This window comes from Prenolepis imparis, unplaced genomic scaffold (assembly GCF_030444845.1).
Source record: "Prenolepis imparis isolate NDT839.2.m4 unplaced genomic scaffold, iyPreImpa1.0 SCAF_6, whole genome shotgun sequence".
NCBI classification, from domain to species: Eukaryota; Metazoa; Arthropoda; class Insecta; order Hymenoptera; family Formicidae; genus Prenolepis; species Prenolepis imparis.
This window is the reverse complement of record NW_028141164.1, coordinates 6,272,521-6,289,706: the sequence shown is the minus strand read 5'-3', so window position 1 is coordinate 6,289,706 and position 17,186 is coordinate 6,272,521. Positions and strand designations below refer to the sequence as shown.

The 17,186-nt window shown below is 38.5% G+C and overlaps 1 protein-coding gene and 1 long non-coding RNA gene across 34 annotated transcripts in view; one reads left to right on the top strand and one right to left on the bottom strand.

Annotated features, from left to right (window-relative positions):
* The window catches only part of Para (sodium voltage-gated channel paralytic), a 47,766-nt gene extending 34,843 nt beyond the window's left edge, over window positions 1-12,923 (top strand). For all 33 annotated transcript variants that reach the window (XM_083040913.1, XM_083040916.1, XM_083040906.1 and 30 more), the window contains 4 exons: window positions 19-264; window positions 593-863; window positions 2,330-2,634; window positions 2,822-12,923. In XM_083040913.1, coding sequence (XP_082897039.1) covers window positions 19-264; window positions 593-863; window positions 2,330-2,634; window positions 2,822-3,607 — 1,608 coding nt within the window. In that variant the 3' untranslated portion in view covers window positions 3,608-12,923. The remainder of the gene's footprint in view (window positions 1-18; window positions 265-592; window positions 864-2,329; window positions 2,635-2,821) is intronic.
* LOC145937702 (uncharacterized) lies at window positions 1,176-17,184 on the bottom strand. The gene is made up of 4 exons (XR_014425607.1): window positions 17,045-17,184; window positions 15,390-16,241; window positions 14,661-14,695; window positions 1,176-1,290 (listed from the first exon to the last, which is right to left on the bottom strand). It is a non-coding gene; the product is annotated as an uncharacterized LOC145937702 (long non-coding RNA).
* Between the last annotated feature and the right edge of the window lie 2 nt (window positions 17,185-17,186).

Below are 17,186 nucleotides of genomic sequence, written 5' to 3'. Positions count from 1 at the left end.
TGTTTTAATTTCATGCAGGTCGGCAAACAACCGATTCGTGAAACGAACATTTACATGTATCTCTACTTCGTGTTTTTCATTATATTTGGATCGTTTTTTACCCTCAACCTGTTCATTGGAGTTATCATCGACAACTTTAACGAGCAAAAGAAGAAGGCTGGCGGCTCCCTCGAAATGTTCATGACGGAAGATCAGAAGAAATATTACAACGCCATGAAAAAAATGGGCAATAAGAAGCCTCTGAAAGCCATTCCTCGACCGAGGGTGAGTTATACAAATAATATACACATATATATTACTCGTATAATATATATACATTTCACATAGATTGGTATAAATGTGTAAAAGTGCAATTGTAAACTTGAACGCGAATGTTATTTGATAATTTGAACACTGTTACGACTTCTGTTATATTAAGAGATAAATTCGACTTTAATTAATTTTCAGAATACGCTATTTTAAATTGTGCGATGATTGCGAGTACACGAATAAATACGAAATTTATGAGGATATTTTTATTTATCTTTAAGCAGGGCGCGATTAATAACGTAGGGCATAATTATCGATATAATATTTCTTTTGATTTTTACAGTGGCGACCGCAGGCGATAGTGTTTGAAATAGTGACGGACAAAAAGTTCGATATGATAATCATGCTGTTCATCGGGCTGAACATGCTCACGATGACGTTGGACCATTATCAACAAAGCGCGACGTTCAGCAACGTTCTGGACTATCTCAACATGATATTCATTGTGATATTCACCAGCGAGTGTCTCATGAAGATTTTCGCTCTGCGCTACCACTACTTCAAGGAGCCATGGAATCTCTTTGATTTTGTTGTTGTTATATTGTCAATATTAGGTAATGTAACGTAATGGTTGCTGCAGTCGTATGACCCGAGCGAAACGGAAGCGAAATGCGCAAAAAAGGGAGGCCTGTTAGCTTCCTTTCTTCTCGATACACGGAAACTATAATCTCGTTTATCTCTTCACCTTTAGTATACATACTCGTAGCGTAGTGTTTTATCTCACGTGCGGATCTCGGCATGCCATGCTATTTTTCCGCTATATTTTTTTTAATGCACGCAGAATCTCTCTTCTCGATCAAGTGGACAGGCCCAATGTTTCGCTCGTGTCTAAACGACTGATGGATATCATTACGTTACGTAGCCTTACATTGATGTTGAGTACCTTACCTTATGCCAAATACCTTGCCTCATGACCCTAATTGTATCCTACCAAGTGTCGTTGGTGCGAATCGAGTTGTCGAGCTCAGCGTTACTTCGTGTCTGAAATAAATTACGATTATTTAAAATCAATGATAGTGTACGTAGAATTAATTATTTCGTTATATTAAATTAATTAAAATTACGCAGAATGCACGATTCTACGATTTTTACAAATTTTACAGAATATAACATTTCTGAGTTTATTTTTTAGGAAGATATAATAAAATATTTAATATCTGCGAGTATTAAAAAAAAAAAAAAAAAAAAGAACTATATCGCGATGTAACGCTTTGCACGAACGATTTGGCACGTTAATCGATATTGCAACAATTGTAAATCGAAGTCTCGGGTAAGATCGGGTCTGTATAAAGTAGGTTTTAGAATTTAATTTACTGCTCTTATTTAGTTTTCGATTATCGATCAATTGCGTCTCTACTGTCTCTCGAATGATATAGTATAGTGAAAGTAATTTTTCATACATTCAAAATTATCTCTTTATAAAGCACTGCATAATTTCGAATTTAAGCTACGACATACAGCTTCCATATGTTCAACTAGTCTGAACATACGCTTTCTATAATTCCGTGATGATTTTCGAGCGTGAATTTTAAAGCGTAGCATTCGAGTCCCCTTAGGACGCGCATGAAATTTTTCTAACAATTAAAAATTTTCGATTTTGTACACCTGTAATGCACATATTTTCTGTAGAAGCGAGAAACGTCTAATATGAATGTTTATCTCTCGCGTAGATTTATGTATATATTTTTTTATCGGAAGGAAACATATACGATTTTTTAAATTTCTTTTCCACATATACATATAGTTTGCAAGAACGATTTTTCTAGAAACATACACTTAAAATTTTAATGTCTCTCTATAAATCGCGCACCTTATTCTCCTAGTTACACGATAATTAGATAATCCAAACGCATGTGACCTCGAACCCGTTGAACCGACGATGCACGATAGTTTCATTGAATTATACGAATGAATTCTATCATTTATGCACCGTGATGATATCACCGCACCCTGGCTTTTTCCCTTGATGTTAATGCAAGTAGGTCTCGGATTCGCTAAAGTGTGGATTCTTTTTCGACAGGTCTGGTGCTCAGCGACATTATTGAAAAATATTTCGTATCGCCGACTTTGCTTCGCGTAGTGAGAGTGGCGAAGGTCGGTCGTGTACTTCGACTAGTAAAAGGTGCCAAGGGTATCCGAACTCTTCTCTTCGCCTTGGCGATGTCGTTGCCGGCTCTCTTTAATATTTGCCTACTGCTATTTTTGGTGATGTTTATCTTCGCGATATTCGGAATGTCTTTCTTCATGCACGTCAAAGACAAAAGCGGACTCGACGACGTGTACAATTTCAAGACGTTTGGACAGTCCATGATACTGCTATTTCAGGTAAATAGATCTTTGCGATAGATCTTAATTGATGTATATTTTTTGTGTAAAAATTGTATTAGCTATTTTCTATTAGAACGAATACACTTAAAAAAATTATATAAGAAGAGATGACTTATTTGTTTTTAAACGCTACCGAAAAATTGCATCTTGAACACATTGTCAGCTGCAATTATGTGATCGATAGATGTCAACATCGGCCGGTTGGGACGGTGTTCTCGACGGCATAATAAACGAGGAAGACTGCCAGGAGCCGAACAACGAGATCGGTTACCCGGGCAACTGCGGCTCCTCGACGATCGGGATCGCTTACTTGCTCTCGTATCTCGTCATCAGCTTCCTGATCGTTATCAACATGTACATCGCCGTGATTCTCGAGAATTACTCGCAGGCCACCGAGGACGTGCAGGAGGGCCTGACAGACGACGACTACGACATGTACTACGAGATTTGGCAGCAGTTCGATCCGGACGGCACGCAGTACATCAGATACGACCAGCTGTCGGAGTTTCTCGATGTATTGGAGCCCCCCTTGCAGATACACAAGCCCAATAAATACAAGATCGTGTCGATGGATATCCCCATATGTAAGGGCGACCTTATGTTTTGCGTGGATATCCTCGACGCCCTCACCAAGGACTTTTTCGCACGGAAGGGCAATCCAATTGAAGAGACGGGCGATCTGGGCGAGGTCCAGGCACGGCCCGATGAGGCCGGCTACGAGCCGGTCTCGTCCACCCTGTGGCGGCAGCGCGAGGAGTATTGCGCTCGTTTAATACAGAACGCCTGGCGGAAGCACAAGCAACAGCGGCTTGGCGGGCCGAGCGAGGAGAGCGATGATCCGGACACGGATCTGTGCGTCCGGCAGACCAAGGTGCTGGTCGAGAGTGACGGTTACGTCACGAAGAACGGTCATCGCGTTGTCATACACAGCCGATCGCCGAGTGTCACCTCAAGAACGGCGGACGTCTGATCGCCAAAGTCGTCGTCGCCGCCGTCGCAGCTGCCGCAGCAGCCACCGCCGCCGTCCGTGCGCCGAAAATCGCTCTATCGCAGCAGCCGCAGTCGCAGCAGCAGCAACAGCAGCAGCAGTTGCAGCAGCAGCAGCATCGTCGACGACGATGATCACGCAACGTCATCAGCCGCTCGCACTGCTCGTGCGAAGTAGTGGCCGGGCGGGCACCTTGCGTGCGCTCTCCATCGACAGCCTTATAGTTGTATAAATAACAATTCCTCCAACGAGTTGCCTTTAATCGACTTTAAACGAGCCACGACCGTTGGGAGAGAGAGAGAGAGAGAGAGAGGGGGGGGGGGAGAGAGAGAGAAAGAGAGACACACGTCGCTTAGTTAGACGAGCGTCCGTATGAAGTACACGAAGAGACTGCGACTGCGTCCAAGATCACTGGTTCAAAAGTATGCTGCTCTCGCCGATCACCGATCGCCGATCCTCATACAACTTGCCGTGGCGTCCGGATCGCGTGAACGCGACACAATGGCTTGCACGAGGAGAACGAAGAAAGAAGAAAGCGACTACACAAAGAGAGAAAGACACGAGGAGAAATACGAGTATGGAAGGCCGAAGCGTCGCAACGTCCTCTCCGAGTTCGACTTCCCCAATAATTGAATACTCGTGGGACGCGACATCGCGACGCGGAGAGAAAAAGAGAGAGACTATCTCGCTTTTTCTCGTTAGCCTCGCCTCTGTTTTTCGCCGTTTCGAAGAGTCATCCGCGCGGATAGATCGCGTGTTACTATTAAATCGCGCGCGAGACGACGGCCGCGCATCGAGGCGGCGCGCGACCTCTTGTCTACACCATCTTGTACACATTTAGCTCAATCTCGCGAATCTCTATATCCGCCGTTTGGATTTTTTACACCGTTTTACAGCAGTAACCCGCCTATTCGCCCCCCGCGCGACGCCGCGACGCCTCAGGCGCCGCCGTCGAGCCCCCCGTTGCGGCGACATTCGCTTATTAAGGAACGTTATATTGTATAATCGCGGTAGAGAAACGAAGGGAAAGTGGACGCGAAAGATGATGATGATGATGATGATGATGATGATGACGACGACGACAACGACGACGACGACGACGACGACGACGACGACGACGATAATGTTGATAATGATAATGATGATGTTGATGATGATGATATGCTGATGATGTCGATGATATATCGACGTATCGACGCGATCACTTTTCGATTAACGACGATTAGAGGACGAAAGCGAAAGCAAATTTCGCGGACGGAAGAGGACTCATTCGTGAAATGAAATGTGCGCGTAGTAGTGTGTTATACATTCGCTCGGCTTGCATCTCTCGCGGAAAAAAAAAAAAAAAACGATGCGCGAACGCTTGATCGCGCCGCTTGGTTCCACAACCCCCCCTCTCCCGCCCCTTTTTCTCTCGGACCTTAATTGTGCGACCTCGTCCGTCGGTCCCGAAGGGGAGTCGCGCGTTACTATGTATCGCAGGATATATATATATATACGCACATCGTCGCGAATCAATTAACTCTTTGCGGAATGCAAATGTCAAACGCTCGTCCCCGCGATGTGCTTCACTTCTGTGGGTCTCAGAGAGATTAATCTCCCTTCACCCCTCCCCCCCTTCCGCGAAGCATCCCCACATTTCGGGGTCAATGTCGACGATGTGTCCGCGTCTCTTTTTGGCCGCGTTTTCGCTTTTTTCCGATCCGGGTTTACCCCCGTATGTGCGAAACTTTTTGCATCCCGGCCGAGGGGGAATCCGCTGAAATCATCGTTCCTTTTTCCTCTTTTTTCGGATTCTCCTCTCACGGATTTATACATATACATATATAAATATATACCTATTTCTCTCTACTCCCATTTGCCTGTCTCTGCCTCCGCTCTTTCGCCGCCCTTCCCTTTCGACACTTTCGCGTCGCGATCTTCTGTATCACACGACTAAAAAAATGCGTTCGAAGCAATCGCGTCGAAGAAAAGTATCGGCTTCTTAAAAAAAAATAAATAATAATAATAATAGTAATAAAGAAAGACGAAGAGAGAAAGGCCGCCGCGCGGTAAGAGAGACATCCTTAATCCGTACCCGATTTTAATCGATATACGAACGGCCGAAGGGGATGGAGAGAAGGGGGATGGGGGGCGCGATTCCGCAGTCTCATCATCTCTCAGCTAGATATTTACACATTTGCAAAACTTACACGCAGTCTTACACGACCGTAGTGAAACGCGCTTCGGAATAAAAAATAAATTAATACATTCTAGTGTATCGTTATTCGAATAATCGCAATCGATCGCCGTGCGCACGCGCGCGCGTAAACCCGTCTCGCGTCGCGCAACCCGCAAAAAAAAATAAAACGCTGAAGATATTTTAAAAATAGGGTTGTTGTAATAATTATAATTATTATTATTATTGTAATTATTATATTGTATCGATGGTGCACACAACACGGAGCACGCGCGAAATTTGTTCGCCCGATTCGAACTCTCTCTGGCGTGGTTAATTATTATACAAAGAGATATTGTTATGTAAAATATATAGTTTTACCGCTCCGAAATATAATACTGCTCTTTCAGTAGCGAGGGTATTTCACTTCGAGAGTTCTGAAGTCGCGTATCTTCAAAAGCCTGAATGAGAAAGGACGGAGAGAAATTGTTAAATGGGGCGAAAGGATGAGGAGGAAGAAGAAGATGATGAAGGTGAAGAGGACGAAGAAGAAGACCTCTGTATAGAAAGAGCCTTTTTATATATACACGAAAAACGAATTGGATCGTACAAGTATTTCTCGCTAATCGGATGATAATGAGAACCCTACGTTGTGCCTTTTGAATAACAGCAATCTTAAGCAAGCTAAAGGAAAAAGGAAAAAGAAAAAAGAAAACTTCGGTTTCCCGATATCGCACCGTTAAATAACGTTAATCGTCGGATCATGGTGAGACGCGTCTCACCAATATTGAAGCTGATGCTGCTGCTTTTGTGTTCTCTATCACGAAAGCGAACCATATCCTCTTCGCTCTGTTTCTCAGCACCCGAGTTATCTTTAGTATAAACGTCAGTCGGCGTTCCGGCCGACCGGATTAATAAATGCGGAGAATTTAGACGGGTTTACGCACACAGAGACTCTCTTCGCGCGGAATCGCGTACAGAGACTTCGCGTCGACGACCTCGATCGACGTAGGAACCACGATGGAAAGAGGCACGTATGTTATTCGAAGGTCCGTTTATTTTTAATTAAATATATAGGACAGCTCTCCCTTTTCGAAAGCGTGTCTGTCCCAATTATCGATTCCCTCTCACGGCTGCGTTTCAGGCATTTCGAGGATAGATTCTCAATTCGTCAACGCCTGGCCATCGTGTACAAACACACACACGCGCGGATATACATGTATATACACACACTTTGTACTCTTTCCACCGTGGTCGCATTTACCGCATTTTGTCGTCGCGATTCCGTCACGAAGTAAGTACCAATCTCATTTCGCCTCCGCGCAACAACCTACACACAGATCACCAGAGCAACTTTGAACGTGTGTTTAAACAATTTACACAGGGAGTATCAGAGTTTATCACGATATAACGCGTGACGGCGATGACGACACCTTTGCAACGACGTGTCATGCTCTATTCGTAAATATATATAATATATATACAATATATGTATGTTATATATATATATATATATGTGTATGTGTGTATATATATATATATATATATATATATATATAAATATATAGACAGATGCGTGTGCAGGATGAGACACCGCGCGTCTGTTTCCTCTCCTCTTGACATTTTATTACTCGTTCGGATAAAAAAACTTTGCTGTTCCAAAAACCATTTATCTTCGCGAACACGTTGCAACAATTTTTCTTCGAACGCCGACTATCCTTTCCCCTAAAATGTCAATCGGAGGACAGCTCGAGGAGCGCGTCTCGCCTCGTACGCACACCAGCAGTAATTAATTAATCGATTCGTCGTTGAACTTAACGAAGAGCGTTATCGCGGTCACGCGGTGGTGAGCTTAAGTAGGCGGTGAGATACAACAAAACAAAAAAGAAAAAAAAAAGAAAAAAAAAGAGAAAGAAAAACAAGGAGAGAAATAAATAAATGCATGTGTGCGTGTGTGTTAATGCGGATGTGCGATCGTTATTTTTCTACGTCAACATCCGCGTAGGGTCGGTAGGGCGGAGGAAAGGGACGTGCGGAAAGACAGACGTCCGCGGATCGTGAGGGACAACGACGTGGAAGCGGCGGGCCCTATTGTTGTTGTCGGCACTTTAGACAGGAAGTCGACGTGTGGGTGAGGACGTTGAAATTTCGGGCAGAGAGGGAGAACGCGTTTCTCGCTGGTCGAGAACGTTTGAGCGCGTTAAAGACCAAGAGGCTCGAGGACGTGACAGCGAGAGAACAAAGGCTGCGTTCGGATCACAGATGTTGCTCACAGTAATGTAACAGTACTGATTGCAATTGAATATGATTGGTGGATTTACGAGCACTCGGGGATAGATAAAGGATTTATTAAGCGTTGTTTTATATAGGTCTAGATCTCTCGTCTAATAATTGAGCTACGGAAAGAATATGTAAATATATGAGGAAAAATATATAATATATGACAGAATACGAAAAATATATATTACACGTATTTTTGGTAAAATAAAATTAGATATTTAATTTTATATCTAAATTACGCGCGTGAGATTGTATAAATTCTTGACATATTCAAAATTTGGTATATTGTTATACATATTATTTCGTACTTGCGCTGCTCTCCCTTCTCGCAATCATATTCGATTACTATTCAATTGTCTGTTTCATCTTCCGAACACAGCCAATGATGACAATGACGAGACTAATAATGACGATGACAACATCCACAATTAAAACATCGAAGAGCAGTGATGTTGTTGTAGATGAATAATGAATAACATATTTCAAAAATAGTGTGGCAAATAAATATACATTACTTTACAAAAACACAATTTAAACACGATGAACCGGATCTTTCATTGGGAAAAAGTTATTGTACAAATAATTCACACGGCGAGTTTTTGCTTTGCGACAAAACTTTGTCTGATAAATCGTATAATTTCATCGTATAACTTTTCTACATTTATTTGCAATGCACGAATCGCGAATTATTCAACATTTTTATATTGGTCACTTAAAAATTCTAAATCTAGATCGCTTAAAATGTAATGCTAAGATTAAATATTGTATGAAAATTATATTCTAAAGAAAAAAAAATGTATATACATATATATATATATATATATATATATATTCAAAGAAATTTATCTCTATACGAAAGTAAAACGTAATGCAAACCATAAGAAGGACACATGTTCCTAATTCCGAAAATATATTTAGTGCTTCAAAATTGTGTTTCGCTACGTCGAAATTTTGTCAGACACACACACGGGGCTGAAAGTATTTTTTATATCGCGCAATCGTAAAAAAAATTAATTCTTCGCGACGGTGACGTGTTTAATCAGGAGCATTATTGATATGCCGTCCGCACATTCACAAAGAGACTTTACGATTTTTTTTCTCTCGCGATTCATCGATTCTCTCTTCGTAACAAAGTAGTCCAACTACTATCTATCAGTTATATAAACTTAAATATATTACAAAGAGATCTGATGCAAATGCAGTTGCGTGCTCGCATCTCGTTCGTTCGAGGACAATTATTTCGCGCATAATTATCGGCCTTCTCTCCCTCCCCCCTCGGCATTTTTTTCCGAACCCTCGATTTCGCGCCATCGGCGTTGTCCCTCGGAATCGCGGCGTCTTGGAAGCGCGACGGACGACGATGACGACGATGACAGATCGAAGTATATATGTATCGAGAAATATATCCGAAAAGGTCCGTCCGGTTCACTCTGTCCCGTACCTTCGAAACCTTCCCCGCCCAGTCATCAAGGTTTGGCCTCCTCTCCCGTGTTGTAATAACGTGCAAATAATAATTCGATATGATATAATCAAATCGCTTGTACTCACAATAATATATATATATAATATATATATATTTTCGACATTACATTCGCGGGTCGTTCTTACGTAGGCACAATCGTGTATATAAGTATCGATATACGGAAATGATATAAAAGGGGTGAGGCGCGCGAAAAACTTTATGGCCTGTAGCGTACAAATATTTTTACATCGAACCGCGAATAAATAATTGGTTAATCGTAAATCGACGAATTTAATTCTCTTCTCGTGGAGACACGTCTGTCTCTCTCTAGATTCTAGAAAAATCTCGACTGTCTCTTTTCAGAGACGTAAAGAGAACAAGAAAAAAGGGTAGATGAAATGTCACTTGACCTTATCGAATCGTTTATAGGGCGTATAAGCGCATCCGCATCAATGAAACATTTAATGCCGCTCGTAGTGTCTCGCGGAGTTTAATTCCGAGCGTAACATTTAATTGACCGCGGCACTTGTGTAAAGTGCTCCGTGTTCCGATGTAGATTTGTATGCACAGGACAGACTTAAACGCGCGACGGACAATCCAACGAATGTGGCCGCAATCTTCGACAAGCGCCTCCTCGACGATTTGCATCGTCGTTCTTCCCCGAATGGAGGCGCGAGACGAAGAGACGAGCGGCTAGAGGCGAACGGTTTTGCATGGTCTTTGCTTTTCAAGATCGTCTCGAATGAGTCACGCAAAGTGAAGGAAAAATAAAAAAATGAATCACCCGTGCTACGATGAAAGCAGTAGAGGCGTTCTCTATTTCTGCGCGCTTTGCTTAGGATAGAGTCTGCGATAGATCGACGTAAACAATGATTCAATGAACGTCAAATAACTTGTTGGCTAACGTCCCGAGTAACTTTTAGTTGAAAAGTTTAGTTTCACTTCGTGCAAATAATTCGAATAATTATCGTAATTTATAATTAATTTGCGATGTAAAATAATTTTGATTTTTTAAGCAGAGAGAATCTCGTGGACTATATATCTACGTCAAACTTCGTTGCTGATGATACATCTCTATATAAAAAAATCGGTTGCGCAACGCATTCACTTTGGAGGACTTGTCTGAGATAATCTTGAAATGTTGGACCATCTGTTTTAAAAATAGGCTGAAATAGTGTCTCGGCAAATGCGTCGATTCGTCGAAGGATGGAATGTTATAACGCGCGTATCAACTCACACAACTTCCCCAATAATTCGTTCGCAACGTCGTTCTCATTGACGTTGAAATTAACATTCCGTCCGTGACATCGAATCGAAGAGGACTGCGAGGGGACCATATCTTACGTAAGATGAGAAAATGTCCGTCGAAAAGAGAGATTGTGTCAACAAAATAACGCGAATGCTGTGTCGAAGAGCGTGCAAATATTTTTCAGAATTTTTAAAAATGTCTCGCGCTTCAAATAAATAATTCAATTACACAACTATATACATTATATCACATATCCACACATTACGAAATGGCGATTCAGTTAATCATTTTCTTCGTTTTATCGTTCCTAAGAGAGGAAGAGGGATAAAGAGAGAAAAAAAAAAGAGATTTCTTGTTAATCCCTCCATTACATATTATTGTTAGTTAAATCTTTTTTTTTCTTTTTGCTTAAAAAAAGGCAGTCCTTTCGCTGTCCTCCCGCATTTCTATCTCCGAAATGTATATTACACGAGAGTTGCTTGAGGAGCGAAGGGGAGGGTTGCTTGAGAACCGTCTGGTGATATCGCGGAAGGGAAGTTTCAGTTTTTTTTAGGGGGGAAGAGAAAAACGCCGTTTGATCGATACGTTGTAATGATGAGAACGATATTGACAACAATGACGACGACGACGTTGACGACGACGTTGACGACGACGAGGACGACGAAGAAGACAATGTCGCTAGGGGGAGGGGGATAGGAGAGCGTGCGTGGTGTGCTTCGTTTTGTTAATTTTTTCCAAAGTGTACATTAAAAATATCAGCTTTTACGCGACGACGGCTGTAAGATATAACAAAAAAAAAATAATAGGGCTTTCCTTCGTTAAGCGAGGTAAGACGAGGTTTAACGTACTTTCTCCGAGGACGATACTGCCGTTACGTATTGTATAAAAGAAGAAAACTAAGTTAACTAATCGTATAAATGCACGAAAAATTTTCTTAAACGGATAGCAAACAAAAAAAAAGGGCTTTGTAGTGTCTCGATACTCTCGAATCATTAATCCTACGTCGTGAGATAATAAATAATGATATTAATGAAATAAAAAATAAATAAATAAATAAATATGAAACAAAAATCCTAGAGCTGGGCTAAAGCATTGAAAGTGTCAAGCTACGGAGCCTGTCGGCCAGTATAAAATGAACAAGCAACTGCCATGGGTCATCAAGCTAGAATCAGGTAGAAAACGTGCTAAGAATTCCAATTTTAACAAGCTAGCTGTCGAAACACATTAAGAAAAAAATAACGCGCGAAGGATCGTCCATTAAAAAAAATCTGCGTACGTATGTATGTGTGTGTGCGTGTGTATGTGAATGTGTGTGTGTGTGTATGTATGCGTGCTCGCGCGTGTTTGTGCGGACACGCGGACCGGATGACGCGCGCGCGCAAGACGAGACACGCGAGGAAACGCGAGAAACACAGAGAAGCTCCTCCGTTAAGAATATGACATTCATTACTACTTAACAGAATAATTAAAAAAAAAATAACAAGAGAAAAATATGAGTTATTTGCACAATATTATAAATAATTACTATGTTTACTACGATTATTAAATTAAAGAGCAAATAATAAGAAGATAAAAAAAACTGTTGTTAAATAATTAATACACACAAAAAGAGAGGGGGATGAGCGGAAAAAAGTAATAATAATAAAAAACGATTTTAAGCTAACGATCGATATTGGGTCAATACGCGGAAAGCGACGAAGATGAGATGGTGAGAAGATACGATATGAAGAGAGATAGGGAAGTGAATGATAAGAAGATGAGAGGTGGAAAAAAGGGAGGAGGATACGATTCGTTTGTTATCGATTAGTTAACGATCCTTACACATTATATTATTGTAATTATATAAAGTAAACGATTATTATCATAGTTACAATTAACAAGTTGTTACCGCTTTGTTATACATAATATAATTAATAATAAGATTTTAAAAAAAGTAAGAGCGAATGTATCGTTGATTCGTCCTTTACTTATGTAGATACTAAAAATACGATCGACTCTATTGTTTTCAATGTCTTCACCGTATCTCTTCGTTTGCTACCCGATTTCTTTTCGTTGTCGAAGATTCGGTATTGTCGGCTTACCTCGCCCGGCCACAATATACACACGTTTTACAGAGATATTTTCAATAAACGAAAAAGCTTAACACTCATACAGCAGTTGTACTCTTGTTTTACTTTATTGTCCCTAAGAAATTTCTTATATCAATTCGAGCGAATATGTGACAGTGACAATATTTATGTGTGTCATAAACACATCTTATATTATCTAAAAGGCCTTATTGTTTCAGATATTTTTAATCTCTAAAGCTTGAAACAAGATATTTGTTTGATAAAATGTATATAGACTTATGTAATCTAGCGCATGATATTGAAAACAGATGACATCTTTTATTAAATCTCTTTTAACCTTTAAAAGACCTATTTTTGCAATAATAAGTTTTACATGTATAGAATATTTAATTATATTCCTCTCTAAAAAAGGATGTTGATTAGCTGTCTTGATTCGCGTTGTGCCCTATATTCGTAGCATCGAGCAGCTATCATCGCGAGGGTTAGCAGTTAGACAGTTAGTTCAAAATAAAATTAAAATATTTTGTAAGTAATATAATATGTTATAATACTTTATCTGCGATTAATATTTTTTGATAGAAATCAACTGATTACTGTCAAAAATATTAATCGAGTTTAAAGTATTATAACATATTATTTAAAACAATATTATTTTATTTTATTATTTTAATTATAATAATATGTTGTAAATAATATAATATGTTATTATATAATATATACTTATATACTTTGTCCGCGATTAACATTTTTTGACAGAAATCAGCTGTCAAAAATATTAATCGAATTTTTAAGTATTGAAACATATTATTATTATTTAAAACACATTATTATTTTATTTTATTTTATTTTGGACAAACTGTTAAACTGCAACTCTTACGATAACAGCCTCTCGATGCTATAAATATAACGCACAACGCAAATCGAGGCAGCTAATCAACATCGCGAAAAAGAGGCAACGATACTTGGGAGAATCGATTTAACATGCCTTTTTAGAAAGGGACTAGAACAACACAGTGCGCGCCATTCCTCGATTTTATATAAAAAAGAATGAAATGTTTATATAAAGTTTGTTTAAACTTGATTAATATTTTTTGATAGAAATCAGCTGATTAATTGCTAATTAAATTTTAAAATAAAAATGTTATAAAAATTAAAGTAATAATGTTACAAATAATATGTTATAATACTTTAACTCAATAATATAATACTTAACCTCATATAATACTTAAACTCGAATAATATTTTTTGACAGAAATCAGCTGATAACTGTCAAAAGATATTAATCGAATTTAAAGTACTGTAACATTTTATTTAATACATATTATTGTTTTATAATTTTTATTATATACTATTAATTAACAAATTAACGTTTTAATCGGCTGATTTCTGTCATAAAATATTAATCGAGAATAAAGTATTATAATGTATTATTTACAACATATTACTATTTTAATATTTTTAACATATTATTATATTAAAATTTAATTAGCAAATTAATGCTTTATTAATATTTTTTGACATACATCAGCTGATTACAGCGTTAATTTGCTTATTAAATTTTTAAATAATGTTATGTTATATAAATTAAAATAATATGTTTTAAATAATATTTTAACTGATTTCTGTCGAAAAATATTAATAAAACATTAATTTGCTAATTAAATTTTAATATAATAATACGTTAAAAATATTAAAATAGTAATATGTTGTAAATAATACATTATAATACTTTATTCTCGATTAATATTTTATGACAGAAATCAGGTGATTACAACATTAATTTGTTAATTAATTTTTTAAAATAATTCAACACTCACCAATTCGATGTCCGGAATTGTAGGACAATGTTAATCTATAAAACATAAACGTATAAATATTATATAAAATAATTATTAAAATATTTAAATCATTTATAATATTTCAAATCATTTTTTGAAATATTAAAATTAATATTTAAATTTTCAAATTAATTTTAACATTTCAAAAAATGATTATATTCAGCGCATAGTTAACATTTTTATTCGTACTTAATGATATTAAAAAAACTATATAATTTGCAAAGAAACATTTTTTAAAGAAAGATAGAAATAATTATAAAAAATATTTTACTATTTACTTTTACTATTAAATATTTTAAAAGAATCTAGTTACGCATAAATAATTAAATCTATATATCTTTTAAATATAATACAATGTAGAAATTGTATTTTACACATATACAAATATTTATTATTAAAAATTATTAAAAATTATTATATTTATTATTAAATATTCTAAGTATTTCAAAATATAAAATCTAGAATATTTTACATTCATTATACAACAATAGGTTTGTTCTTTTTAGCTGCACTGGTGCACTAGTGCACACTGGTGCAATAAGTTAAAGTGAGACAAATATATTTTGTTTCACTCTAACTTATTGCACTAGTTCATCAGTGCAGCTAAAAAGAACAAACCTAATGTAAATGTGGATTATTACCGCGAAGATAAATGGATAATCTCACAAATAACAAATGAAAGTTAAATAAATTATAAATTATATTTACCCTATCGTTGCTACGCCGTTGCCCGATGCCTCCCCGGGCCTCCGACCTCTCTCTCCCTCTCTCTCTCTCTCTTTACGCCGTTCCGTTGAATTTTTCGAAACACTTGCACTCGCGTTACTTTTTTCCGTTTGTGATGCGGGGCGATGTCCGGATTTTAGATATCACATTTCGACGCGTTTCGGTAAAACGCGAGAATCGCGAGAGCTTATTCGCGCGCGAATAAAACCGATGCTCTGTTTTCGCGTCGCCGCTTTTTTCAAGGCCCACTTATCGGAAGGCCTCATCGAACGACGATGATGCGGCAACTACTTCACGACGCACTCAGGTTAGGTCAGGAGTCGCCGATATTCCACGAAATGGGCATTACATTTCACTATGTTTTATATATCACAATTGAACGACGTAGAAATCGGATCGACAACGCCGAAAAATTCCGGAAATTCGCGTCGAAAGTGCAACGGTAATTCGATCCGCCCGTGTAATGGACGCGCATGCGTAATGAACTCGCCCGTGCAATCGCGATCACGATGTCGTACACGATTTCGCGACGCGATCGAATTTATATGATAATTAAGCACGTTAAAACACTAAACTCACACTCGTACTGTCGCGGACCGGCGATGATCGTACAAACGTTAATCGCGTGAACCGAAAATATACCTAGCAACAGACGCTTGTGCCAGTTACGAGACGCGCAGCACGCCATGGCCAAGGTCGTAGTGACGTAGTGGTAGAAGTCGCGGCGTACGTACGAACTCGGAGCTCGGCTCGGCTCGGCTCGGCTCGGCTCGGCTCGGCTCGACTCGGCGGTTCGGGCAACTCCGACTTGACGACTTTGACGTGTTGCGCGTCCTGTAATATTTTAAAATAATATGTTAAAAATATTAAAATAGTAATATGTTGTAACTAATATGTTATAATAGTTTAAACAAACTTTATATAAAAATATTATTCTTTTTTATATAAATACGAGGAATGGCGCGCGTGTAAGCGCGTGTTGTCTAGTAAATATAAAAAAAATAAGTCGTGACATTTAAAAACAAAATTATTCATCACAAATCGTAAAAAATAAATTATACATGTACTGATTCGGCAATATATAAAATATACATTTTAAATTTAATTTCTCCAAGATATTATATTTTTCTTATCTCTTGCAATTTATTGTTTTGTGTAACTCTTCTAAATATTGTCAATTGTCACATACTCTAGTGTCTGTAAGGGATCCTCGAGCACCTATGTTTTGGAGAACCACGTGAAAAAGAACAGAAAAAGGTATCTTTGTCTTAAAAAAAAAAGTGAGAGAGAGAGAGAGAGAGAGAGAGAGAGAGAGAGAGAGAGAGAGAGAGAGAGAGAGAGAGAGAGAGATTCTGCTCTTGTTTCGTCTGCCTGTTTACCTAACCTAGACTTCAACCTATTTTAAATTTAATTTTTCCAAGATATTATATTTTTCTTTAGTTCTTGCGATTTACTGGTTTGTGTAACTCTTTCTAAATATTCACACGTACCCTAGTGTCTACAGGGAATCCTTGAGCACCTCTATGTTTTGGAGAACCACGTGAAAGGATAGATCTTCGTCTTAAAAAAAAAAAAAAAAAAAAAAAACAGAAAAAGAAAAAGAGATTCCGCTCTTGTTTCGTCTCTTGTCTGTTTACCTGGACTTCACCTGGGGTTCAATCTATTCTTGCTACGGTGTGCACGGTGGAGGGGATGCGCGAGTACACGTGACGCTATCAGATTAACGCAGATGTAGCATGTAGCCGTTCTCGTGCGTCAGTCACGGAAAACGCGCGGTAG